General features: G+C 36.5%; 2 protein-coding genes across 3 annotated transcripts; one reads left to right on the top strand and one right to left on the bottom strand.

Moving 5' to 3' along the window:
• Positions 1–2,273: 2,273 nt before the first annotated feature.
• arv1 (ARV1 fatty acid homeostasis modulator) lies at positions 2,274–4,988 on the bottom strand. Its single transcript, XM_008397258.3, has 5 exons — positions 4,822–4,988; positions 4,446–4,565; positions 3,696–3,849; positions 3,235–3,459; positions 2,274–2,584 (listed from the first exon to the last, which is right to left on the bottom strand). The coding sequence occupies exons 1-5, from the start codon at positions 4,918–4,920 to the stop codon at positions 2,460–2,462; spliced, it is 723 nt and encodes a 240-aa protein (XP_008395480.1). The 5' UTR covers positions 4,921–4,988; the 3' UTR covers positions 2,274–2,459.
• Positions 4,989–6,092: 1,104 nt separating this feature from the next.
• On the top strand, positions 6,093–27,045 carry ttc13 (tetratricopeptide repeat domain 13). Of its 2 annotated transcripts, none has more exons than XM_017302052.2 (23): positions 6,093–6,371; positions 8,172–8,269; positions 9,714–9,789; positions 9,861–9,931; positions 10,030–10,095; positions 10,962–11,054; positions 11,889–12,005; positions 12,094–12,204; positions 16,076–16,158; positions 16,255–16,396; positions 16,473–16,647; positions 17,750–17,906; positions 18,676–18,806; positions 18,894–19,026; positions 20,219–20,311; positions 20,392–20,475; positions 21,131–21,215; positions 22,040–22,146; positions 22,826–22,961; positions 23,132–23,211; positions 23,298–23,376; positions 24,046–24,125; positions 24,201–27,045. In XM_017302052.2, exons 1-23 carry the CDS (start codon positions 6,203–6,205, stop codon positions 24,313–24,315), a joined length of 2,481 nt encoding a protein of 826 aa, XP_017157541.2. In that variant the 5' UTR covers positions 6,093–6,202; the 3' UTR covers positions 24,316–27,045. The 2 variants fall into 2 exon arrangements, with proteins under 2 accessions (XP_017157541.2, XP_008395478.2); XM_008397256.3 differs by having other exon boundaries at positions 22,037–22,146.
• The last annotated feature ends 46 nt before the right edge of the window (positions 27,046–27,091 follow it).

The raw sequence follows: 27,091 nt of genomic DNA, 5'->3' as shown, positions 1-27,091 counted from the left end.
AAAAAAAAAACAATCTGAAAATTTGTGATTTCAGAAATTTTCTAGAAAAAAAAAAGACATTTCTGGGTTTGAAAAGTCAAATTTGCTAGAAAAAAACTCAAAAATTTTGAAATTAATTTCACAAAGTTTCTAGAAAGAACCTGAACATTTCTGTGTATAAAAAGTTATAATGTTGCTAGAAAAAACTGAAATTTTTAGATTAAATCTCCAGAATTTTCTTTAAAAAAAAATTGTAATTTCTGAGCTTGAAAAGTAGAAAATTGACTAGAAAATACTAGAAAATTTGAGATTAACTGCAAAAATATTCTAGGGTAAACAACATGAAAATTTCTTGAGTTTCATCCATCCATCCATTTTCTTCCGCTTATCCGGGGTCGGGTCGCGGGGGCAGCAGCTTCAGAAGGGAGGCCCAGACTTCCCTCCCCAGCCACTTCTTCCAGCTCCTCCAGGAACCCCAAGGCGTTCCCAGGCCATAGAGAGACATCGTCCCTCCAGCGTGTCCTGGGTCTTCTTGAGTTTCAAAAGATGAAAATTGTCCATTCTTTAACTTTCTTGAAAAAATAAATCCTGCAATTTAGATGAACTCATCCATCAAGCAGTTCAACATGCCGTTTATCCTTTCAGTGTCACTAACAGATTCGGTCCAAGTGATGAAAATTAAGCAGATATTTAAGGCTCCCCAAAAGCACCAACTGGTGTGATAAAAAAAAAGTATTTATATTTAAAATAACACTTAATTTTACAAGCTCGATGCTACTACACATGAAAAACAATCTCTACTGTTTTATAGTCGGTACACAAATAATAGGCTAAGTCCTTCCTGCTGTTGGGAAAATATTTTAAACTTTTTAACCTGTTTACTGTAAATACCACTCTGCATTTCAAAATCCAGGTTTTCTGTTGCTTGCCGTAATAACACCAGTAAACAAGGCTAATGACAGCAGGAATGCTACGCATGTAGCATAGCTTTGGAATGATGAAGCATCTGGTGTTGACATGTTGGCCTAGAAATATGCTTAGGGACCCAAAAAGGCGTGGGCCGGCCCTGGAAGATGATGCCTATCTGCAGCGTGATGCGGGGTACGCCCTAAACAATCAGCATGGTGACTGAAATGCAAAGAAAAACTTTCAACAAGACCTCGAAGCAGCAGCAGCAGCAGGTGATAAACTCTGTGATTAACCCTGCAGTCTGGGTGTTTTACACGCATTACGTGAGTCAGACAGGCAGGCATCTCACCACTAATCCAAAAGAATGTGCAGAGAGCTGCATGACTCCAGTCCAGACAGACTAGTGAAATTACAACCTCGGGGTTTGTTAGCGTCATTCCTGGAGAGTGGCTCAGGAACTGGAGCGAGTTAAACAGTAACCTGGGAAACAAGATGGCTGTGTTTTTACTTACTAAAAAAAAAATCACCAAAATCCTTCAGAAGAGTGTTGGCTTGTTGTTGACCTTAACAAACATCCTTTAATAAGCTTTTTTTAATTTATTTTTTATTAATGAACTAATGGTCTGGACTGTTAAAAAGCACAAAGCCTACACTGCAAAAACACAAAATCTTACCAAGCAATTTTGGTCTAGTTTCTAGAGAAAATATTTTAATACACTTGAAATGAGACAAAACTAACTTGAATAGAATAGAATATACTTTATACAATACAAATAATAATCAGTTTTATTTATGAAGCCCTTTATATCTCTAATTGTAACTGTATATTTACACACACACACACACACACACACACACACACACACACACACACACACACACACACATATATATATATATATATCCAATTGTAATTAGTTGAATATCTCCAAATATAACCATATGCAATGTAAATGAAAGTAATTTTCATTATTAAAATTAACTTTTCAGCAAGATATAGGAGCTTCATTTCTTCAATCATTTCTTTATATTGGCAAAAAAGTACTAGTTCCACTAGCAGATTATTTCATTTATAACAAGACATTTTTCCTAAGTGAAATAATCTGCTGGTGGAACTAGAACTCGGTTGCTAGGTGACGGGCTGGGCTTGGCTGGCGTTGCTAGGTAACGGGACGAGTGGAATTATAACTTTTTCATCAACATTAAGGAATTACTGAGTTAAAAAAACTTCTATATCTTACTGAGAATTTGTAAGTTATTTTAGTTTCATTTCCAGTGTACTAAGATATTTGCACTGTAAAAATACTTAAGACTTTTTTGCTTTTGCAGTGTAGAGAACATTTTACAAATCTTACCCGACCTCATGGTCATCAATTTGGTATCAATAGATTCAGATTAGCTTTATTTTGATACATTTACAAAGTTACAAAAGAAAAGAAAATAAAGCAAAATAAAACACTATTATACAAACAAATAATTTACCCCGAAAAGAGAAAACAGTAGGTTTATAAAGCGGGTAATCCGTCTCTGAGTTAACAGATATTCCAGTCTGAAGATGGTAAAGACAATGGTTAAAATGTCCACATGTCCTGGAGGCTCCACTGGAGTTTCCTGCAGGTCTGAGCGATGAGAGTTTCTGACAGCAGGCCGAAGCAAACAGCCACCAGGGACAGACGCCTGCTGCAGTTCAGGACCACTGGGAACAACAGCATCAGAAAAAACAAACAAAAGAAGAAGTGAATTACTGCAGAAAATGAAAATGACACTATGTTCTCACTAGGGATCCAATCAATTAATTGACTTATGATTAATGGTTTATTAGATTAAAATTAGTTCGAATCAGAGTTGGGTGGTAACTAGTTACTCAATTACATTTACTTGGGGAACCTTTTTGTTTAGTTTTTTTAGTATTTTTACTGTTATATTTGTACCTTTACTGGAGTAATTTTATTATGAAGTATTTCTACTCTTACTTGAGTAAAATGTCTGCATTTTCTACCCACTGAATGAAAAACAAATTTCAACCAAACATTCACCAGACACACACCTGCAGTTTTGAAAAATGCATGTAGCCCTTTGTGTTATGAAAAGATGGTCGACTACAAGAGAAAACACAGATTTTTAAGAAAATGGCCGCTTATCAATTAATCGTTAATCGATAGACAAGATCAATCAACTTTAGATTACTAAATAATTGATCAGTTTAATCCCTAATATAAACAAAAAGGCAACATAAGGAAAGCAGAGGAGAAAACTCAGGTTTTTAAGAATAATAAATAAACTGTTAGTCGATCGATGAGCTCAGTTAACTTTAGATAAACTCATTAATCGATCCCCGCTTCTCACCTCTGATGGCCTGTGAGTTGGAGGTGAGCACAAACAGCTTGATGAGGCCCAGGCAGAGCGGGGAGTAGTCGTGCTCCCAGATGACGGTCGGGATGAGGAGGACTTTCCCGTAGCAGGACAGCAGCAGCGCTCTGAGCAGCAGGCCGAGCTCCGCGCTCCGTCCCTGCAGACGGGACTCCCACAGCCAGAGGAAGGACAGCACGCTGCCGCAGAACGCCGCCAGCTCTGCAAAGTGCACCGGATCCAGGAACATGTTGGGAATTAAACAATTTGCACGATTAATCAGAAAAATAGCACTAATTGAAGTTACAAAGATAAATTTAATGGAAAATTGTGTGTTTTTTTTTACATTAGAGTATCGATAAAGCAGCTACTGAAGGTTACCATCAACACACTAACATATGTATTTATTGAATATTTTGAGCAACAAACAAAAATCCTCATATGTGTAACCATCTCACCCAGGGCAGCTAATCCAAACTTGCCATAAAACTCCCATTCCTTGGTGTAACGGATGATGTCGGCCGGGTCGCTGCTCTGCTCGGAGCCGTGGAGCGCGGACCACCGGAGGTACGCTTCACACAGCAGGCAGAACACGCACAACTTCCAGTGGATCTGCGGGACAGCCGAGTGGGAAGCAGTGGGTAGAAAAGGAGAGAAAAGACATTTCTACTCCGAGTTCACAAGAAAAGGGCTAACAAGTATCACTAGCTGTGTTTCAATTAATCATAAAATAGCACAAATTCCTAATAAACTTTAAATAAAAAAGGTTTTGTGCTAGGATGAGGTGGTTTTTCAGCCAACTCGAACTCATTAATCGATCCCCACAGCTATTAGTCACGTGAGTAATACCTGAATGTTACTACTGGCGAAAACGCCGAAGACGACAAGAAGTGATCGGAGGATGGTGGTTTGTTTTTGTTTGGACTTTTCTCATGAACATTTCTTATTTAATGGAAGCACTGCTTTATTTGCAGCTAACTCGGTGTGGCTGAACACAAATGCAAGTCACATTTTACAAAAGTAAATAAATTGTAAGAACAATTAATTTTCCTTCCACTTTGCAATAATTAACTAATATAATATTTTCTAACACATAAAATCCCAGTCAAATACAATAAATGTTACACCAGTAGCAACAAGTAAAAACCTTTCATAGGTTTGAATAAGTTTACAATGCAGTGACACAAATGTCCAGTAATGTTACTTACATTTAAGCTCGTGTTGAATAAAATGTGTCTGAAAGCTTGTGCTTTGCACAAAATAGCATCAATGAAGATAATAACTGGATCATATTCAATATATTTATCCACTGGCTTCTGACAGGACTCCTGAAGGAAAGACAAACAGAGCAACAGCAGCAGACGATTAAAGACGACTTAGTTTTTCTTTATGGCATCTTATAAACAGTCAGGACTATTTATTTGGATCATTAACTTTTTATTTACCGACGTTAATATAGTTTTGGAAAGTAGTAAGTTGACGTGTTTTACATTCTTGAGGCTATTGCTATGTTGATCTCACATAGAAATCTTCCATCTGACGGCGAAAATAAAATAAAAAAAACAATAATAAAAATAAACGCACGCATATTGTTATCTTCAGAATCCCGTTGCTGTAATCCCGGTGAAGCTCCGCGGCCTTTTCGTTGCACTCAACACATCTGTAAAACGCTTCTTTCCCCATTCTTACATTTGTCCACAGCTAGGAAGAGCAAACTAGCGTTCAAAATAATGTAACCGGAAGAGAAACGGAACGGTGCACATTTGACTTCAAAATAAAAGCACCAAATTCGAAACAGTATACTTGAAGCGTCGCTCAGTTCAAATGTAATTTGATACACAGGCAGACCACAGATGGGCATGTGGATGGTTTATTTGCAAGGAGTTTTCACATAATCACCCAACAGCCTATTAAAACTGTGAATGAAGATCACCAGACACAGAAGATGCCTCAAACAAACGATGTCTGCTTTGCACACACTCAGTAAAGATTGATAAAGATTACATTGCTGGTACAGAATTCTGATATTAAAGTTTGTCAAAGCAAATAAAAAATTCTGCTTAAAAAAAAATCAGATTTATGTTGGTGTTGAAGTAAAAAAAAAGAAGATTAAAGTTGGATTAAAATCATAATTCTGAAAAAAAAAAAACATAATTTAGATATATTTCTGATATGAAAAATACATGTCAGAATACTGGGGATAGGTTTAAATTCTGAGATTAGAGTCAGAATTTTGAAAAGAAGAAAGCAAAAATTATTTTGTAGCACTGCAATTTTCTACTACATTGAATGTTCCGAGGGCTGCACAGTGGCGCAGTTGGAGAGCTGTTGCCTTGCAGCAAGAAAGCTCTGGGTTCGATTCCCGGCCCCTTCGATTCTCCCTGTGCATGCGTGGGTTTTCTCCGGGTACTCCGGTTTCCTCCCACAGTCCAAAAACATGACTGTTAGATTAATTGGCCTCTCCAAATTGTCCCTAGGTGTGAGTGTGTGTGTGCATGGTTGTGTGTCTCTGTGTTGCCCTGCGACAGACTGGCGACCTGTCCAGGTGACCCCGCCTCTCGCCCGGAACGTCAGCTGGAGAGGCACCAGCAGCACCTCCTGACCCCACTGAGGGACAAGGGTGTCAAGAAAATGGATGGATGGATGGAGATGTTCCGATATAGTGGCCTCATATTATTAGTTATTATTAATAATTAACAATTACTAGTAATGGTATTAATTATTTATTCTGCCTAGAAACCCAGGTAGAAGAAATGCAAACTAATAATAAATACTATTTAATAGAAAGATTCAACGTCAGTTTTATTTTGAAAGTGTTCACAGGAAGCGCTCATTTTCGACGTCATTCCGGAAAAGCCGGTTTGACGCGCAGCAGAGCGGCTCGGACGTTGTAGTTTCGATGAGCTCTCAGATTGCGGCTCTCTTGTTCTGACTGCAGCAGCTTCCGTCACTCATGTAGCCGAACATGGCCCCTGCCAGCCGGGCTGTTGCTGTGGTAGCGCTGTCGCTGCTCTACCTGTGCGGTGGGATCATCTCCACGGAGTTCTTCTCCACTCTCACGCTGTTCAACAACGAGCTCCACAAACAGGGATGCAGTTCGCTGTCCGAGTGGGAGGACTACGCTGCGGACTGCGGTAAGCCGCCTCTCTATCGCTGCCTCTCTACAGTTTGCCACGTCCTGCTTGGTCCAACTGTCACCCGGTTAGCTTAGCAGCTAATAGGCTAATAACAACAAACAGTGACAGCTCAGAGACGCTGACGAAAGTCACCTCTGGCTGGATAACACGTCGGTGTTAATGAGGCCGGGGAGTTTATACATGTAGAATAAAGAGTAGTTTACTTCTTGTATTAACTTTGATTAATTCAGCACAATAATCATCTTTCTTAATTGCATAATTTAAAAAAAAGAAAATGATCATCTTGGTCTTTTGGGGCGTTTTACTAGTAATTGCAACATTTAGGTTTGCTGTTTCACAAAGATTCAGCTTTAAAGACATTTTGTTCTTGGAAACTCCTTTAGTAGAGGTTTCCTACAAATCTAAACGCACCAGGAACTACATCAGAAACTTACATAAATTCAAATGTAACCAAATAAAGCCTTTGTAAGAGATTGTTAAAGACAAATCTTTACATTTAACCAAATAATTGCACTATAGAATACAGTTTTAGGAGAGTAGTTAAGTGTGAAGTTATTGCAAATAAATATATGAAAACACAGGTTTCATATTTGACTTTAAACCCTTGATTTAATAGTTTGCAGAAATGTCTTTACAGCATCTTTTGTAAGTGTTTAGGGATGTGTCTCTTCTAGCTTTGCATATTTTTATATTTAGAAGCTAAATTGTGTAAACTCAGTTTACTCAAATAGATTTAGATGTATTTTTCCTTCATTCAAACTGCAGCTTTAAACTTAAAATATAGCTTTTTCTCTTAGTTTCTCTGTCATATATAATAGAGATTTTTAGTTATCTTTATACTCCTGTTGCATTCAGAAGTTATGTGGTCACCATTATCTTACAGTGAGACAGTTCAAATCCCAGTTTTCCATGCAGAGTTTGCATACTCTTCCTGGCTGTGCGTGGTTTTCTCTCACAGGCCAGAAACCTGGATAGGTCACTTTGCTCCTCTGTTTTTAGATGAGTGTATTTGCATGACCTTTTGGTGCATCCTGTCTATCTCATGGCAGCCGCCCTCCTGCAAACCTGGACAGGATTAAATGGGTAAAGAAAACCGATAATGGCGGATTTAAAAGCTCCCAGCAGATTCAACGTTATTTGAATAAAAACTCTACATTCTTATCCACACATGCCTCATTGTTTTGTAATCCTTTATTTTAGGGCTAAAACGATTAATCGGAGTAGTCATGATTAATCGATTGTTGAAATAGTTGTCAACTTAACTGGAACATACAGACTCAAAAAAGGCCATTTGGTAAAAAACCCAACATATTCAGAGCAGTAATTAAGCCAAAATTGTACAAAAAAATTAACATTTTGCATTCAAGATAAAAACACTGTTAACTGTGGATATGTTTTAGTCAAAAGTCACCAAGTGACCCAGTTTTAACTTCACCTGGTTCAAATTTATTAAAGAAGTGTTATAAAGTAATGCTCTAGAGTTTTAGACAGTCAAATATTTTTTTTATTTAAAAGGAATTAAATTATTTATATATTTGTGTATTTTCTATTGCAAAAGAATAATTGATTAATCAATTACTAAAATAATCGATAGTTGCAGCCCTAATTACTCTGTATTGTTTTCGATATTAGTGGCTGTTCAGATGATTAATCGATTAATCTGAATTAATACGATTAATCATCAGTAAAATCGATTAATTGATTACTAAAATGGTTGGTAGTTGAAGCAGTACTATCTTTAATTCACTTCCACGTTGAACATTCAGTGTGTAACGTCGAATTGAACATTTGTCTCAGCAGAGTCTTCGGTTCTACAGTTCGAGGACCCAGACTGCGTGGAGGGAAGCAACCCGCCGTGCGAGTCGGTTTTCTCTCTCAACGCTGAAAAAATCCTGGTGAGCTCCACACTAATCAGATCTACCACTGCTTACTTTTTATAAAAAAAAATAGAAGATTACATCCAGTTTATACCACTTAAACTCAGAAAACTCTGAGCTTTTAGCTGCTACAGCTGAGTTGCAGCTTTGAATTTTCTGTTTAGTGCTGATGACTCATTTGAAAGGCAAATGGAAAAAACTCGGTTTAATTTAACCTGCATCAGGTCTTCATTTATTAAGTTGAGCTTCTATCTTTAATGAACAAACTGGAAAGATTTAGTGATGTAATCTGTTGACTTTAGATTGTTTTATGTTCGTGGGTGTGGTCCTTCGCACTGATAGCCACACCCTGGACTACAAGCTTGCCTTGATTATTATTTTTTTCTTCTATGGACTTGGGACTATTCAAAGTCACCAGCGTCTGGATTTCGACATTTTATTTCATTATTCTAAAGAAGTGAATGTTCATTCTCTACAGCTAAAATATAGCAGATGTGGTTAGTTTTTGTCCAGATGTTGTCTCTATTTGGAGCCGCAGAACAATATCAGTAACAGTCAACACAATTGTGCATTTTAATGCGGTTGAAAAAAATTCTGAATTTTTAGAGATTGAAAAATATTATAACTTAATTGAAAACAATTTTGGGTGAAAAAAGCTTCCAAAAATTAAGCGTTTTCAAAAAAAAGTGCTGAACATGATAAGATAAGAACATTACCTAACTAGGACTGCAGCTAACGATTATTTTATTAATCAATTAATATGACGATTAATCGATTAATCGGACAAAATTAGCACAAATTGCAGATTTTTCATTTAACCACTTAACGCTTTATTTATTTATTTTGCAATATTACGTATAAAAAAAACAAATAAATAAATAATTCAGTTATATTTTTTAAATGAGAGAAAAAACATTTTATTGCCCAAAATGCAATAGCAGTTTTCCTTTAGTGAAAATTTCTGAAACTCAGAAAAAAATTAGATATTTTTTCTTGCAGATTTTTGACTTTTGGCGCTCAGAAACATCCAAGTTGATGCTAGAAAATTTCCCAGTTTAATCTCCAAATTTTTGGTGAATATTTACTTTCCAGTTTTTCTGGTAGAAAAGAAGAGTATGTTGTACCGTGATACGTTTTTCAGCCGATTCGTCCATTGCTCAACGTTTTCCTGAATAATAAAAGTTTTTTTGTGTTTTCCTTTTGCTGTGACGATGCTGGAAAAAGCCGACTGGAACAGCAGAAATTTATTTATGGCTGATCAGAGGCTCTTTTTTAAGGGTGTGAAATGATTTCTGTTTGTTTTTGTATCTTTAAATTTAAGGCCCAAAACAGGAAACTTTTATACATCCTCCTCACACAGGAAACCGATACGCCGTTTTGTGTTTCTGTGCGATATCTTTATGTTTCTCTCGTTTCTTCTTCCTGTGTCGGTGTAATCGATCTGGTTTTGATCTCCCCACAGAACCAGGCCAAGTTGTTTATAGAGCAAAAGAAAATCCCCTTCCCTGTAGACAACCAAAACACAAACGAGGAACTGGGTGAGTTGATATCCACATTTAAGAGGCTTTTTAAAAACTCTTTTACCTCCTCTTTTTTCCTCCCTCTGCAGCCATATGCTACGTTCTGATAGGAAACGGTCTTTATGACGAGGCCATTAAACATTTCTCCCTCTTACTTCAGGTGTGTGAGCATCTAACTTTAAATTCATAACATGTAAAAGCATTTTGTAATTCTCCAGACAGAGATATTCTTCATAACATGCTTTGTTTCTGACGCAGAGCGACCCGGAGTTGGTCAGCGCCATCTATGGACGAGGGATAGCTTACGGCAAGAAAAGCCTGCAGGTGAGTGACGCTTGCAAAATGCACAACATGTTTTCATTTCTGTTTTACTCTGTTTAAAGCTTTTTATAGAGTTCCAGCCTGTAAAAGTTTCAGTTTCAGTTTTGAGTGTGAATTTGATGTATTTTTAGTTTTATAGTTCTGCAAAAACCAGAGCGGCTTTCTAAGAGTTTAATTTCTTAGGAAGGAATCAAAATAACAGCAGGTTATTATTGCAACAATAAATTTAACTTTAATTGCACTGTTAAGCACAGCTTCTCTACCTTGTGTTTTTTTGTTTGTATTACCTTAAACCAGCATTGGGATGACCTTACACAACTGTTTTCTTCATGAATTTAATGCAGTTTAAACCAGGATTTTAGATAAAGTGAATAAAAGACTTTTTTTTTCACGCTGTCTGAATTAAAATCGGACAAACCTTCTCCTGTTTTAGGTCTGTTAGGTTTACCAAAAGTATTTCTATTTGCTAAATGCAGCAATAATCTATGAAGGTGTGTTTGGACCATTGTAGACAGAAATAAGGAGTACATTTCCTGCAAAAACCGTGGAAATATTCAGATTAATCTTAGAAATTTTCTAGGAAAAACAAGGAACTTTAAGAGTCTGAAAAGTCAAATATTTCCTAGAAATTTTCTATAAAAAATGTGGAAACTTCTGAGCTCCAAAAATTTACAATTTTCGACTTTTATCAGAAGAAAGAAACGCAAAAAGTTTGACCCAATTATTAATTTTGAAAGCAATGCTGCCAAGCACTGAGGAAATGCATGCAAACTTCTGATTGAGAAGACATTAATAAAAAATCTAAAATTAAAACTGAACTGTGTCATTTTAAAGATTTAAGTTAAACTGTAACTTCATCTTCCTGCCAGGACATAAAGAACGCAGACCTGGCGCTGTACGAGCTCAACCGGGTCATCGCACTCGAGCCGAACTGGCCCGAAGTTTATGAGCAGAGAGCTGAGGTGAGGCCTAAACAGAGGTCAAAGGTCACGGCGACAATAAAACAAACTGCTACTCCCATAAAAGAAGATTTTCTTAAAACGTTTCTGCACGTTGTTTTCAAAGTAGAGGGGACTGCACACTCTATGCATGATTATATTACAAAATCATACGTGTAGATTCTGCCTCTTCAGTTCGCAGAAATTATTTTAGATGTGATAAAATATAGATAAAAATAAAGTTTTTGCACTGCAAAAACATAAAACCTTACCAAGTATTTGTCTAGTTTCTAGTGTAAATATCTCAGTTCAGTTTAAATAAGACAAAACTAACTTACAAGCAACTTTTTAGGAAGATATAAGGGCTCATAAGACAGTAATTTCTTAATATTGATGAAAAATTACTAGTTCATGTTTTTACACAAATGTTGCTGTAAGTGAAATAATCTGCCAGTGGAACTAGAACTTTTCATTGACATGAAACAAGCTCCTTTATTTAGCTGAAAAGTTACTTTGAAGTCAGGTTCAGGTGTAGTGGTATATTTGCATTAGTAAAAGACCATAAATCCTTGGTTAGGTTGTGTTTTTTGCAGTGTATTTGATGCAGAAGCAGCTGTGATGCAGGTGAGCTGAATACTGTGAAACCTGATCTGCACCACTCCCCATGTTTTTGAAGGTGTTTTATCAACCTTTTCCTTTTTGCGCCACTCTCTGCAGCTTTGTTGTACTGAACCAGAAACAGTTTAACTCTGTATAAACTAATTCATCTGGCAGTTTTTCTGCTTTAAATTCTAATTTCTACTTTTCTTGCATTACTTTTAAACTCCGTTCTGATATTTTTACACATTTGTTGTTCAGATTCTGTCGCCTCTGGGTCGGATCAGCGAGGCTCTGAGTGACCTCAGCAAAGCCATCCAGCTGCAGCCGTCAGCTCGCCTCTACAGGCACAGAGGAACTCTGCTCTTTATTTCTGAGGTCTGACCTGCAAACCCAACACATCTGCATGTTTGTGCTCCTGTTTTCACATGTGGACGAGTCACATCATTTTTCATGCTCTGTCCAGGATTACGTTGCAGCCATGGAGGACTTCCAGAGCTCCTTGGAGCTGAAGAAGAATCAGCCCATCGCCATGCTCTATAAGGGCCTCACCTTTTTTCACAGAGGAATGCTGAAGGTAGGCTCGCCTCAGATGCTTTCAGTAGAGAACATGTGTCAAACTCGAGGCCCGTGGGCCAAATCCGGTCCGCCATTTATGCGACCCTCTAGATTGTAGACTAAACTAATCGATGGAGATTTTATCTGTTTACTGCTGAATTATATCAATCAGTCCCTCCAGCTTCTTGTGAATTATTGGGGAAATTCACACAAAATCAACAAATCCCTGCACTTTTTTTCACTAATACATAACTGGGAGTTTATTGCAGATTTTTCTCAAACATTGTCAAAAACTTTCTTACTTGTACTAAACAGCTGCCTCAGCTTTAATTGATGTCAGATTATAGTCCATAATACACACAGCGAGTAATAAAAAGTTGCATTTACCATCATAAATAAGCGCAAATGTTGCAAATATTTCCAGATTAAAACCACAAACACTTTGATTTTTATTGCAAAAAAAATCACAAAAACAGTCGTGAAAACCTGGAGGGACTGAAAAGATGGTCAGTATAATTGAATTTTAAGGATTCATTATTTTTAACATTTTAATGGGTTTTATTAACACATCCAGGCTCAACCTGCCCTCTAGGAGCATTTATGAACTTGATTTGAGCAAAAATAAAAATGAGTTTGACACCCCTGAACAAGAGCAATAGATTTTTAAATGAAATAATCTGCAATGTAGGATCAGTAATTTGTCCCTTCTGGGTCTGTGTTATCAATTTTAACAAACAGAAATATCTCATAAGTTGCTTTTAAGCACCTTACTTTCCAATATCTCACTGCTGGAGAGATAAATTATACATTAGAATAGACAACAAGATATTTAAAAAAACAAGAAAGTCAGAAGTAAAGTGTTTGTTTCTGTTTATGGAACACATCTGTCTAAACAAACCAAAGAGAATAGGTCTATTTTTACTTTTAAGATAATAATAGAATATTATTTTCTATCAAGGTAGATTATTGTATCATTACAGACATAATGTTTGAGACAAAAGCACCAGTTTTATCATCCAGCTTTTGAAAACAAAACTAGAAATTGAGAGAGAAGAAACAATAAACCATGCAAAATTATTTTTGTTTTAATTTATTGTGTGATTAATTAATTTACTGCTTATTGCTACAGGCCTACTTAATATTTGTAAAAAGTGCTGCTGTCTTGCCAGGTCCCTCTTTAAAAAGAGATTTTAGATTTGAATGAGTTTTTTTTATTTGATTAAATAAAGGTTCATATTGATGTAGAATATAAAACAAAGCGCTTTTATCTCCCTCTGTCATTTTTCTGCTCTGGACTTTGCCTTTCATTATTAAATTACTGTACATAGACACAGCAGCTTAGAGAATATCATGCTCTGCCATTACTGCAACATCATTCATGCATGCCAAATTTTTTTTAAAATAAAATTTAACCAGCTGCTGCTTTGTTGAAGTTCCACTCACATCGGCATGCTGGATGCTTGAAACTAAAAGCAAAGCTGTTGGCTTGACCTGCTTTGTCATTAATTCAGCTCATATTTATCAGAAAGCAGGTTGGGTTTATTAAAGGATTTAAAATTTATTTCCCCAGTTTCTACTTTTGCCTTAAATTTGGAAAAAGAAAGTTAAAAGCACCACACTCCATCCTGACACTTCAGAACCTGTTAAATCCACACCAGTGCACATTTCAAAGCTATCACAGCAAATAATGTTTGACAAAATTTATTTAATTTCCTCATGTAATGTATGTATATGTAAACTTATTTAATTGGGTGTGTCTCATTGAGATTAAAAATCAATTTTTTATAAAAGTCAGTCATTTATAAATCAAAACTTTTTTTCAATACGCTAGAATAAATTGAAACATAGGGAACCACGTGACGACAGTTTTACCTGAGTAAACCTCCAGAGTACTTTCACAGCCTTGCTTCGTGGTTCAGAGGTGTTGATTTAAACCTCTTGCTGTTTTCAGAACCTGAAGGCGTTTTTGTCTCACCTTCAGTAGAGATCATATAAGAGTTGTTTTGATGAGTGTTGCCTCTGTGTATTGTCACCACGGCTTGGTGTTGTACTTTGCAGACTGCTTGCAACTTTGAGGGAAAAGGTTGTTCCACATCCTGTCTGGTTGTGTGCTAAACCACGAGGTTACCATATATTTTTGTCTGTATGCTTACAGACCTGTTGAATTGTAGAGCCTTGTTAATGTCCTCTCTGTGATCATGCCTTTAGATTTGGAGTCTGAAACTTTCAAATTGTACTCAGGATTTGGACTAAAGTGGTGGACTAAGAACACAGCCTGGAGGCACACCACAGCTGAGAATGATGGTGGAGGATTTGTGACTTAAATTAAAACTTTAGGAATTTATTTAATCAATGAATTGTTCTAATTGATCATGTTCACAGCATAATGGAGGAGCATTGTTGTGCCGATGTGCTGAAGGTGGAATGTTGGAAAGAGTTTAGAGCTTCTTAAAGATACAGAGGCCCAATTTCTAGGCGTCAGATGCTAAGTCAATTTTTTTAAAGCGTGTTTAATATATACACCATTTTTACAACAATAGAAGGTAATATAGTTACCTGATTGTGCTATAAAATACCACATTGTGCCTGGAAATTACATAATACGGCTACTTTAATTAACTAAATTGGTGGACCAGGGACACATCCTTGGGGGACACCAAGGCTACGACTTATGGGGGAAGATTTGTGTCTTAAATGAAAACATTGGAGATGAATTTTACCAATAAATTGTCCTATTCTGAGCAGCTGATGCTTTATATTTTTGCAAAAATACTTTCATTCAAGCTAAATTTTTTAAATGTTTCATTAAGAAACCTTTCTCTGAATAAATAGTTGCTTTGTAGGTATGTGATGATTTCTGCTTTTAAAACATGAAAAACCTTGATAAGATGCTGTCTATTGACTTTTTGATTTCAGTTTGAGTATTGCCTATTTGCCTATTTACACAGATTAAACAGTAATTTGTGACCTTTTATTTATATATATATATATATATATCTTTGTGGCTTTTATCACTTCAACTAAACTGCCACTGAACCATTTCCTGGGGAAACCCTGTGAGGCGCCTACCAGCAGCTAGGCCTCAACCACAAATAACAACACCACCACCTCTACTGGTGCTTTAAACACCAGATCACTGTTATCGCGACAGGAAGTTCCCCGTGGACGGTTTTATCTTTTGAAACTGCAGCAGAGGTGATTGCAGAGAATGTGTCCTCTATCTGATGACCCCGTTCTCTTCACGGACACTCTGATTTATGGATCAAGTTCACAGTCTGTAAATTATTGAATGGATCAGTATTTGGCAAGCAGCAATTTCAACGCCACCTGTTCAACCAGCATTGATCTACTGACACACTATTGCCAGCATAAACTGTTTGTTTCTTCCATAGGATAAATTAAGAAAAAATTTCACAGAAAGTGGAAGATTTAATTTCATTTATTTATTTTAAACAGTTTTTTAGACAAGAAAACTAGCAATCGGTAGGACAAAACAAAACATGTGCATACATAACCACATAACCAAGATGATTCAACTGTGAGTTCACCATTATGTCTTTTCAGTTTGTCGCAACAAAATGTCGCAGTTAGGGATGCAAACAATTACTCAACATACTATTAATTGTTGATTAATGGTTTAATAGATAAGTAAATCAATTGCAACTAATTTTTATTATGTCTGCTTTGACCACCTTTTAGTGTTTAGTTTGGCCTCCACCCAGCAGAGGGCGCTGCTGGTTATCCTTAAGCAGAGCTGTTGAGATATTTTATTAAAATTAAACTTTGGTCCAGTTTCTATAGAACTGGACCAAAATACCAGGTGGGGTTTTGTGTTTCTGCAGTGCAGTTTGAGTGTTTCCTCATGGTGTGTGTTGTTTCTCCTTCGTCAGGAAGCCATCGATGCATTCAAAGAGGCTTTGAAGTTGAAGTCTGACTTCATAGATGCGTATAAGAGCCTCGGACAGGCTTACAGGTCTCCTTTTGTTTTCTTTTATAGAAGCTCACTCCAATTTTCCGCTTTGCTCTGATGAAAACCAATGTTGCTTCTCCTTTTCTCGTCTCCCTTCAGAGAACTGGGGGATTTTGAATCGGCGATGGAGAGCTTCCAGAAGGCCCTCATGCTGAACCAGAACCACATCCAGTCTCTGCAGCTCCGGGGCATGATGCTGTACCACCACGGCTCTCTGCAGGAGGCCATTGGGAGCTTCAAGGTGCAGAAACACTCACCACTTTACGCTGCACCACGGTCAGCAGAGTGAACCTAACTTTGTGTTTGTTTCCCCACAGAGGTGCCTCCATTTGGAGCCCTACAATGAGGTGTGTCAGTACATGAAGGGGTTGAGCCACGTCGCCATGGGTCAGTTCTACGAGGGCATCAAAGCTCAGACTAAAGTCATGCTGAACGACCCCCTGCTGGGACAAAAGGCCAGCTCCGAATACCTCAAAGTGAAATACCTCCGAGGTGAGTGGGCCTGCACTTTCACACACCGAAGCAAAAACAGTGACTCTTTTGTAACCCCAACACTTCTGAGGGTCAGGGGTGTAGAAGTCGGGAATTTCTCAGTATAAACTGCAAGACTGGAGTAAAGGGAGACGGATCAACCTAAAAACTGAGATTTCAGTTCACGTAAAGTGAACCCTGGTGCGGTTTGAGAGCATATATGAACCCCAAGTGGACTGAATACCGCTCCAAAAGCAGGAAGTGAACTATAGCGCAGAGCATTCTGGGTAAATACAACCAAAACAAATTTGTTAGCTTAGGACTACAGTGAGAAATGGCTCATGGTTTATTACCAGCGACAAAAGAGAAATCCTACAACCACTAAAATATAACTCTCTTCCTCAGAGGTTTTGTGTCGTTTCCCTCAGTAGTTCTTGGTGCAGCGCCACCACTGGTGAGGAGGGGAACAGGATTTTCCATTTTGTTTGGTTTGCTTGACAGTGCAGCACGAACGTGAACCAAACCAGCTAAAAATGTAACAAATGTTCCAATTCTGGTCCCCAATCGAGTCCTAAAGGACCCATGCCTTAACTGTTGACAAATGTAAAATAACTGTAGTTGAAAGTTGGAAAGGGCATTCACTGCATCGTTTATCATGAAAACTGTATCCGAGTCGTTGTCCTGGTGCCAAAAAGAAGCCTAGCAGAAGCTATGATTTCTTCTAGTTGGCATTTGAATTTTGAGCAAATCTTCAAAACGTTGCAAAATTACACGTGGCTGTAATAAAAAAGAAGCAGAGGTTGCAAATTATCATGGAATTGGCATCTCAGAAAAATTGAGTCCTCCCCTCCAAGCTGGAGGTTTGGTCTTTGTGCCTCTGGTAAGGTACAGACCCAATAGTGGATGGGAGAAACTTACTCTACAGGTGTGTTTCCACTTTAGCTGATTAACTCTTTTTCAAAACGTTTTCTCTAATAATTCTGAAATTTAACAGATTTAGTAATCCTAACTCATCTAAAACAGTTAAAGTTTCATCTGAATTAAAGTCCAACAGTGAGAAATGTAAAGTTTTATCTGGTTTTACCTGCAGTTTATTGAGCTGTTTTGTTTTTTTTTCCTCCAGAGTATTCCCGTTACCTGCATTCCCACCTGGATATCCCTGTAGCGGAGTACAACGTGGACCAGGACTTACCGGGGAATTTTAAGAACCACTGGGCCAAGAACCTGCCGTTTTTAATAGAGGACTATGAGGAACAGCCCGGCCTGCAGCCACATATAAAGTAGGTGTGACGCATTCATGACAGCAGATAGGGCTGCAATTAACGATTGTTTTAGTAATCGATTATTCTGACAATTAATGGATTAAAAATATTTGGAACATTCTGCAGATTTTTCATTTAACCTCTTGAGTTTTTAATACAATATTAGAAACACATTAAAAGAGGTAAATGAACAAATAATTTAGTTCCTTTTTAAATAAACATTTTGTTGCCTAAAATGCAATCACCTAGATTCAGTTAGTGAATTTGAACCAGGAGAAGCTAAAACTGTGTGAGTTATTTTTTTTATTGTTTTGTTTAAATTAAATGTAGTTTAGATATTGGTTACCTGCTGTAGATTATTTCTAATCTGTTTTATTAGTTGTAATTTAAGGAACTTTCCAATATTTGTCTTGAAAATTGGAAAAATAACAATAATCTGCTTCATTGCTAAGATGTAAGCACAAAGAATTTGAGTTTGGTTCCAAACGCTCACAGTGTGCAGACATTATTTATAATTATAAGGTTCAGAAAGAAAGTAGTTAATAGAAGGAACAGTGTGTACATGTGCATGCTCCAAATTGGAAAGAACTTCAGAAATCCTGACTAAGGTTGATTAGGTTCAATTTGAACCGTATAAAACATGCTCTGATGTTTTAACCCGCCATAATATTCTCAAGTTATTTCATGCTCACATTAATCAACCGAAGCCTGACATTTATTAGACTTCCTGAAAACCTCATTATAAACATCATGAAGCGACGTCATCCGTCGTGTTTTTGGTCCTCAGAGACGTTCTGCCTCAGAACTTCGACAGCTACAGCACCGAAGTCCAGAAGCTGATCTGCACGGCCGACCATCTGGGCGCGCTGATGCAGTACGACACGCCCGGGTTCCTGCCAAACAAAAGAATACACAGAGGTACCGGCGACTCCGTCCTGAAGTCACAGATCAAGCTTTAGAACAGAGATAAAACACAAAGCGTTTCTTTTTGTTTTGTTTTGAAAGCGATGGGGTTAGCAACGCTGGAGGTGATGCAGGCGATGCACCGGACGTGGAGCAGCTCCAAAGTGCGAGTTAACGGAAAGACGCGGCAAATGCAGTGGAGAGATATGTTTGACATAGCCGTCAAATGGAGGAGGTCAGAAAAACCCTCATTCACCTTATGGGTTTGTCTCATAGTTTTGGAAAACTAAGAGAGAAAACCTGTTAATTCCATGATGCTTAGGCTGTAGTAAATGCTGTAGAAAATCTGTAAATATATAAATGATTTAAGTAGTGTAGTTAGATGTTCTGTGCAAAAGATAAAACTAAAGAGATGAAAGGAATAAATGACAATTTCATTGAGATTAATATCAACTTCTATTCTGTTTGCTCCTCAAATTGTTTGAGTAACTGTAAGACTTTTGCAATAATCTCCATGAGACATAATTCTTTTTACTTTTTCAAATTCTTTTATGCTGGGAATTTAGATTTTTCTGAGTTTCAAAGTCAAACTTTTTTGACTTTTTTCAAAAAGTCAAAAACTCCTTGAGTTTTTGATGACTCAAAAGTTTCAGAGTTTTTGATAACTCTTTGAGTTATCAAAAACTAACGATTTGCTACGAAAGGGAGGATAATATGGCAGAAAAGCGGCCGAAACCTATACTCTGAAATGTATACGTTTTTTTCTTGAAAATGTATGAGATCTCAGAATTTGAGTTCTTGAAAAATTTTTTACGTTTATAGATCAGAAACTTTCTATTTTTTCCTAGAAAATATATGAGATTATTTTCAAAATATGATTTTTTTTCTTGGAGGTTTTTGACTTTTGGGGCTCAGAAATTTAATTTTTTCTAGAAAATTTTTGAGTTTATTCTCAAAATCTTAGTTTTTTTGACAGAAATTTACATTTTTTAAAAATCTACAATGGCCCTAATGCGCCGTCTTAGACTTTAACCTTTTTTTTGCACTTTTACTGATACTTAAAATATGTTTACCTAAAAGATGTTGGCATTGGTTTGCCCTCATCCTGCCGTATTGCTTTAAGAGCTTGTACCCCAGGAGCAAGCTCTTAAAGCAAATAAAACCACATTAATTAATAGATCGCTTATTATTGTGCTGCTTAGCAAGGAGAAATAATTTAGATGATTCTAACTGACCTGAAACAAGATAATTTTGTTTTGATTTAACCTCAAACAGTGAGAAAAAAAGGTGAATGTGTCTTTTTTTGGAGTATGTAAACTTCAGGTTTCAACTGGATGGTTTTATTTTTGTATATCACAGAAATCTTGGTTTTTACTCTGACATATTTCTGAGTAAGTGCACTAATCAGGCTTTTCCTGTTCCTGCAGGATCGCAGATCCGGACCAGCCGGTTCTGTGGTTGGACCAGATGCCAGCCAGGAGCCTCAGTCGAGGCTTCAACAATCACATCAATCTCATCAGGTCGCAATGTGGACAAATTTCACCTTCACAGAAACTTTAGTCCTTTAATCTGAAGTTTTCTCTGTTTCCTTTCTCCTCAGGGGTCAGATTCTAAATATTAGATACCTGGCCTACTTTGACAACATCCTAGAGTTTATTAAAGACAGAATATTAGTGTACCACGGGTAAATTACACCGAACGTCCTTTCAATTTTGTTCACAAACTATTTGTATGGAAGGCCATTGTAGAAAAAAGGAGTAATTTCTGCCAAAAGTTCAGAAATTTTGAAATTGTCAGAAATTTTCTAGAAAAATCTCTTAGATTTCTGAGCTCCAAAGGTAACAAGGTTCTGAGAAAAAAAAAACTTTGATGAAATTTTTAGGTTAATCTCGTGAATTTTCCAGAAAAAACGGAAATTTGAAAATTTTAAATGTTGAAAGAAAGAAAAATGACGCCAATAAGCAGAATTGTGGACTTTTGAGACTCAGAAGGTATCCAAAAGCCAAACATTTTTTATTTTTTAAAGTCTGAAATGTAAATTTTTTTTTTAGAAAATTGTCAATTTTTTGAGCTCAGAAATTTAGTTTTTTTTTTTTTTCCAAAAAATGAAAAATAAAAATGAATAAATAAATTTCTTAATTTCTAAGTTTCTTCGACCAAAGTTTTGACTTTTTAAGCTCAGAAATTTTCATGTTTTTTTTGTAGGAAATTTATGAAATTAATCTCAAAATTTGGCAAAAATTGACTCTTTTTTTATACCTGCAATTGCCTTATTTGCAGTTTTAACAAAGACAGTTCCTTCTTTTTATTAAATAGTTACTTTATTCCATCTTCATCAGGGCGTACAACCCAAGAGGCCTCCTGGAGGTCCGCCAAGCACTTGAAAATGTTAATAAAGTAGAAGATCTGCTGCCAATAATGAAGGTAAGAAGGAATCAATCGATTAATGTTTTATTAGATTAAAATTTGTTCCAATCGATTAACTAAAAACGTCCACTTAGACCTGCTTTTAGTGTTGTAGTTTGGCCGCCATCCAGCAGAGGGCGCTGCTGATCATAATGAAGTGGAGCCGTTGAGAGACAGAAACAAAGATGGCGGATCCATATTAGATCGGAAAAGAGAAACGGTCCAAACAGAGTCCGTTTAGGGGTTAACGCTTTATGCGGTTCTTTTTAGAAATATAAACACTCAGTAAGCTCTTTGAGTTATCAAAAACTAACGATTTGCTACGAAAGGGAGGATAATATGGCAGAAAAGCGGCCGAATGGATAATAATTGTAACATGATGGGGTTGGGGGGGGGAAACATGGCGCCAATATGCACGGCTGTGAAGTTTTAACATTTCTTCAAGTGCAACAGACGGTATTGCTGCATGAATATCTCTGTTTATTGGAAATTGTTTCACATATTTTTCGTTATTGTTTTGTTATATTTTATAATAGGTTTAAAAATATGAGAACTACAAGTTTTTGTTTAGTCAGTCAGTATTTAATACAGCTGACACAAAATGTTAAAATTTAATGATTTAATTTTAATTCAGCATTTTATGGAAAGACCAGTCGGCTGTCGTGTTTTTAAGAAAATGGCTGCTTATCAAAAAATTGTTCCTCGATAAGATCAATGAACTTTAGATTAATCGATCATTTGCATCAATAGTCAGGCAGTTAATGATAAAATGTGGTTTTAATGTGACTGTTTAAGCAGTGAAATTCCAGGATTGTTGTTTGTGTGTTTATTTCCTGAAGCAGTTTAATAGTAAAACCAGAGATGGATTCACTGTGAACTCCAAGGTGCCGAGTGTGAAGGATCCTGGGAAGGAGTATGATGGCTTCACCATCACCATCACTGGAGACAGGTAACACCTGATGGAGCCGGACGGTCTCAAGGCCTTAAAACACATTTTTCTGTCCAGTGAGATTTCATATTTGCTTCATTTCTTTACAGCAGAATAAACAAACCCAACATTTACACTAAAATTGGGAAACATGAAATCTGTTACAGGTTTAACCACTAGGTGTCACTGCTTCCCACAAACTGCAGCCTGTAATAACTGAAGCTAATATTATACACTCAGCTGAACTATATAAGTCCAAGAGCACCAAATAAATGTTTTTCTGTGGTTTTAAACTACAGAAATAAAAATAATTTTGTTCCATGTTGACTTATTTTCTTTAGGTTTGCTACAGTGGTTTATGTTTATTATTTAGGCAGTTTTCATCCTGCCTGAGCAGAAAAATTAAGATTATGAAAAAATATTTGATCCTCATTGGTGCAGGACAGTAAGATGACCTAATTATCCACCCACCCACTCACTCATTTGTTTGTTTTTTGTTTTTTCCAGCCTCCATATTTAAATCCCGGCCATTGTAGAAATATCTGCCTTAAGTTCTTAGTTCAAACTATTCAAACCTAAAAACTAAACCCAGAATCTCCAGAAGCTCTGGAAATATAAGATCATAAAATTATTAAGTCATATTTGTATGAATTTGAAGTTTCCTGATTGTTTATGTTGCTTTTTTTTTTTGTTCTGTTAGGGTGGGGAACATGTTGTTCTCTGTAGAAACCCAGACGACAGAGGAGCGGACGCAGCAGTACCAGTCAGAGATCGAGAACATCTACAAAGACCTGACAGTCAAAGGGAAGGCGCTGATGCTGTCCACCGAACTGGGGGTGAGATTTACCTCTAAACGCTTTTCTCTAAAAGCAAAACAAATACGCAGTCAGTTTTACAGACAGCAGTAGAAAGTAAAAATGTTTTCTGACATGTGGATGTTTAACAAACATGTCCTTAATCTGGACGGTTGCAGAAAGCATCACACTTCTTCCTGTTTTTTTTTCAGGATGCAGATGCAGTATGCAACCTGATCCTCTCTCTGATTTATTACTTCTGCAACCTCATGCCTCTATCCAGAGGATCCAGGTGCGTTTCAGTCAAATACATTAAAATCTGCTTTGGTTGAAAAGCAAAACGTGGTATCAGTTATCGGCTGATGTCTTTGTCTTCAGTGTGGTGGCGTATTCGGTGGTGATGGGGGCGCTGATGGCCAGTGGGAAAGAGGTCATCGGTAGAATCCCAAAAGGAAAGGTAAACATCACGGCAAATAAATAAAACCAGTCATTGACACACAAAATATTTAATTATTTATTGATTTATTTCAGACAAAAAGAAAAAACACAAACAAGTAATCAATCCCATTGATACGCATCATTTGTTGGAAAAGTATGGGGGAATTTTTCTGCCATAATCCAAAAGCACACATTTTTATTTTGAAAGCAGGACTTTGTCTTTCTTCTCAAAACTTGTAATGCTTGTACTCAAAACTTCTCCTTGCGCTCACACCTAGTCTCTGTTCAGACTCTCTGCTCGCGTTTGGAAATGCCTTTTGGCACAGTCGCCTGGCAACCTCTCAGCCAATAGAATGAAAGTATTGTACTGGGTGCGTTTGTTTCCTTTTAACGGGTGTGCCTGTGTGGCTACTATCGATTGTAGGGAGAAACAACAACGTCAGCGTTCTGCTCCGTAGCACACTAAACATCCGCCAGCAGTTTGCTACTGATCGTTAACAGCCTTCTGATCTTAGGCAGGAGTTTGTTCACACAACCAACTCCCTACATCCAGTGGGTGGCGCAGGTTGCTGCAATTGATAGTAGCCACAGTCAATCTTAAATCCAGAGAGATGGATAGATTTTTTTTGTCCAATCATTAGAAATTGATCCTTAATTTATTCTTTTTTTCTGCCTTTATTTGATTCAGTTGGTAGACTTTGAAGCCATGACGGCGCCAAGTCCAGAAAGTTTCAGTAAAACAGCAAAGAGCTGGATGAATCTAAAAAGGTACGATTAGAAAACGATCGCTTTCGTTTGTTTTTCTGAAAGTCCAGTGTGACTCTTAACTTTTCCTGTTCCCAGTTTACCCAGTTGGTACCGAAGTCTTCCGTCTGTAGCAGAGACCTTTCCGTCCATCAGAACGATGATCGAGGTCCTGAACACAGACTCGTCTTCACATTGTCCAAAGAAGTCTTAAAACATCTTCCAGCGCTCAGAGAAATCTGTCAAAGTCTTAACAATGGAGCTTCTGCACAATAACAGTAAAGGGACAAACTTCTACATCCCAAACAAAACGCGACTGAAAAGATCCAAAAATGTTCTAAATTCATACCAAAAAGTGAACCTTGATCTCATTTTTGGAATATTCCCAGTCTTACCATCATAAGTATTCCTTTACAATCACTCTTGGCTTCATATTTATTATAAATTGACATATGACATGCTTTAAAACGAGCGACAGTCATTATATTAGCTGCTACTTGATAATGAACACAAAGAATGAACAAGTTGGTAGTTAAAGTGCTGCTCTGGTTTGAATCTTATAGTTTATTAAATAAACACTGCTGCCAGTTAGTTTTATTTGTTTTTACCTCAACATCAAGCTTTAAACAGATCTTTCAGTTTTTACTGCAAAAGTACAAAATTTTGTCAAGCAGTTTTAATATTGATGGAAATGTTCTAGTTCAACTGGCGCCGTTACCTAGCAACGCCGGCCAAGCCGGTCGCCTAGCAACCGAGTTCTATTTCCACTGGCAGATCATTTCACTTTTAACATGGGAAAACGTCTAGTTTTAAGTGAAATAATCTGCCAGTGAAACTAGAACTTTGTCATCAATATTAGTAAGTTATTGACTTAAAACAAGCTCCTGCTTATGAGTTAGTTTTGTCTTATTTCAGGTGCGTTAAGATATTTGAACTCAAAACTAGATCAAAAAGTATTTGGTAAGATGTTGTTTTTGTTGTTTTGTTTGGGACGTTGAAGCGATTCTGTCTGCCTTTGCTCTTCCTCTGCTTCGTTGGCCTGATGCACCCAAAGCACAAAACCCATCCGCATGAGGAATCCTCTGAACTTAACCTCATTTTAAAATGCCTCAACTGTAAAATAGGGTGCTAGAAATATTTTAGGTTTAGGCCAGCATCTAAAAAAACAGACTGTAATTTAAAATCTTCCTTGTGGACAACAATCAATCAAGCCGATCAGCAGAAAAGAGTTCAAAGGATTAAAACCATTTGGAACAACTTTCAGGGCTACTGAATTTTCCTTGGGATACTTGAAGCAGTCTTTTATTTTTATTTTTCTCAGCACTTACAATTACTTTTTAAAAATAATTTTCTGTTTTCAAGCATCACTCGGAGATGTTGGAGGACTAGATAAAAATTTATTTGTAATCTTAAATCTGCTTCTGATAGCTAATATATATGTTTAGATAATTTAATACAATGTGTATTTTTTTGCTAAAAATATGTTATTTAATCAGAACAGTATTCTTATTCTGATCATTTTATACAAAATAATAGACGGATTAATCTGCATTCAGAGTAGTTTTATAATTTGTCTCCAGAAGCTGTTTAGTTAAATTTTGTTATAACCAGAGATTCTCGTTATAACGGATACAAAACTCGTTAAAATGAGAATGTTTCTTGTTAATAAGATGAAAAATTCCAAGAAATGTGTTTTTTTATACAAGTTTCATAGCTCATAACTTGAAAGTTTCTCCTTAGAACAAAATTTCTCATTTTAATAAGATGCAAAAGTCGTTAAAATGAGTTTCTTGATTTAAGTTTTTTTTAAAGAGATGCTAAACTCTTAAAAATTACTTTCTCATTAAAACATGAAGTTTCATATCGTATAAAAAAAGTATAGTTTTAAAGATATGCAAAATTAAAATGTCTTTTTTTAACAGGTTTTTCTTTATAGCATTTTCTCAGTATAACAAGATAAAAATTAATTTCTCGTTGAAATGGGAAGTTTAATTTGTTATAACGAGTTTTTTGTTTTAAGTTTCTCATAAGGAGATGCAAAACTCGTGAAAACCAAGTATTTCTTGTTGAAATTGACGTTTCATATTGTGTATAAGATGCTAAATTTGTTGACATTAGTTTCTTGTTTTAACTGGAGTTTCTCATTATAATGTGATATAAAACGTTTAAACACAAGAACGCTTCTTGTTTTAACAAGATGCAGCTCTTGAATTTATTTCCAACCTCTGACAGGTAAACATTTCCATACTTTTCCATTTAAGTTTGGTATTTATTTGAAAGTTTATGTCCTCTAACATCTCTGACTGCTTGATCTTTAACATTGAATCTTAACTATGGCAGCAGGCTAAATTTGTATTTTCCTTTACAGTAATTTCCCAATTCTTAATTTTTAGGTTTCGAAAAGACTCCTGTTTTATGATCCCTGAGAATCTTGATCAGATTTTAATTTTGAATATTTGAGGAACAGATTGAGATGGTTTGAAGGAAATAAAGTAAGCAGAAATATGACTGACTGTCTTCTCATAGAAAAGCAAGTCTGAAGCCGTAATGTTGTGAACGCCACCGTTACCCGACTTAAAGCACAAGGAAGCCGTTCTCTGAAACTCTCCCGTGATTATTGAGGCCTTAAATAAGTTTGTGAAAACTGAAAGTCAATATAATCCTGCAGTACTAACATCATCAACCTGCTTTGTTTAAAAGATCTTATTAATTTATTTGATGCATTGCATACAGTCAGAAACTTCTCTTTTTCCTCTAATTTTCTGTTTGTGCTTTCTGGTTGTAATCATCTCCTTTTTCCTGGACATCTAGTAATTAACTGCTTCAGTGGGCTTTAGAGTTAGAGGGGAGAAAATCTTTCAATATTACTTCCTAAAACTTGAAGGGATGAGTTTTTCTTATTGAATGAATGTTAAACAGTCAATAAAACTGGGCTGGAATTTCACTTGTCTCTGATTATTTTTGTTTTTGTAGTCATGAAAAAATTGCAA

This window comes from Poecilia reticulata, chromosome 21, assembly GCF_904066995.2.
Source record: "Poecilia reticulata chromosome 21, P_reticulata-male-v2, whole genome shotgun sequence".
NCBI lineage: Eukaryota > Metazoa > Chordata > Actinopteri > Cyprinodontiformes > Poeciliidae > Poecilia > Poecilia reticulata.
The sequence above is the reverse complement of the archived record's forward strand: the minus strand, read 5'-3'. Positions and strand labels throughout refer to the sequence as shown.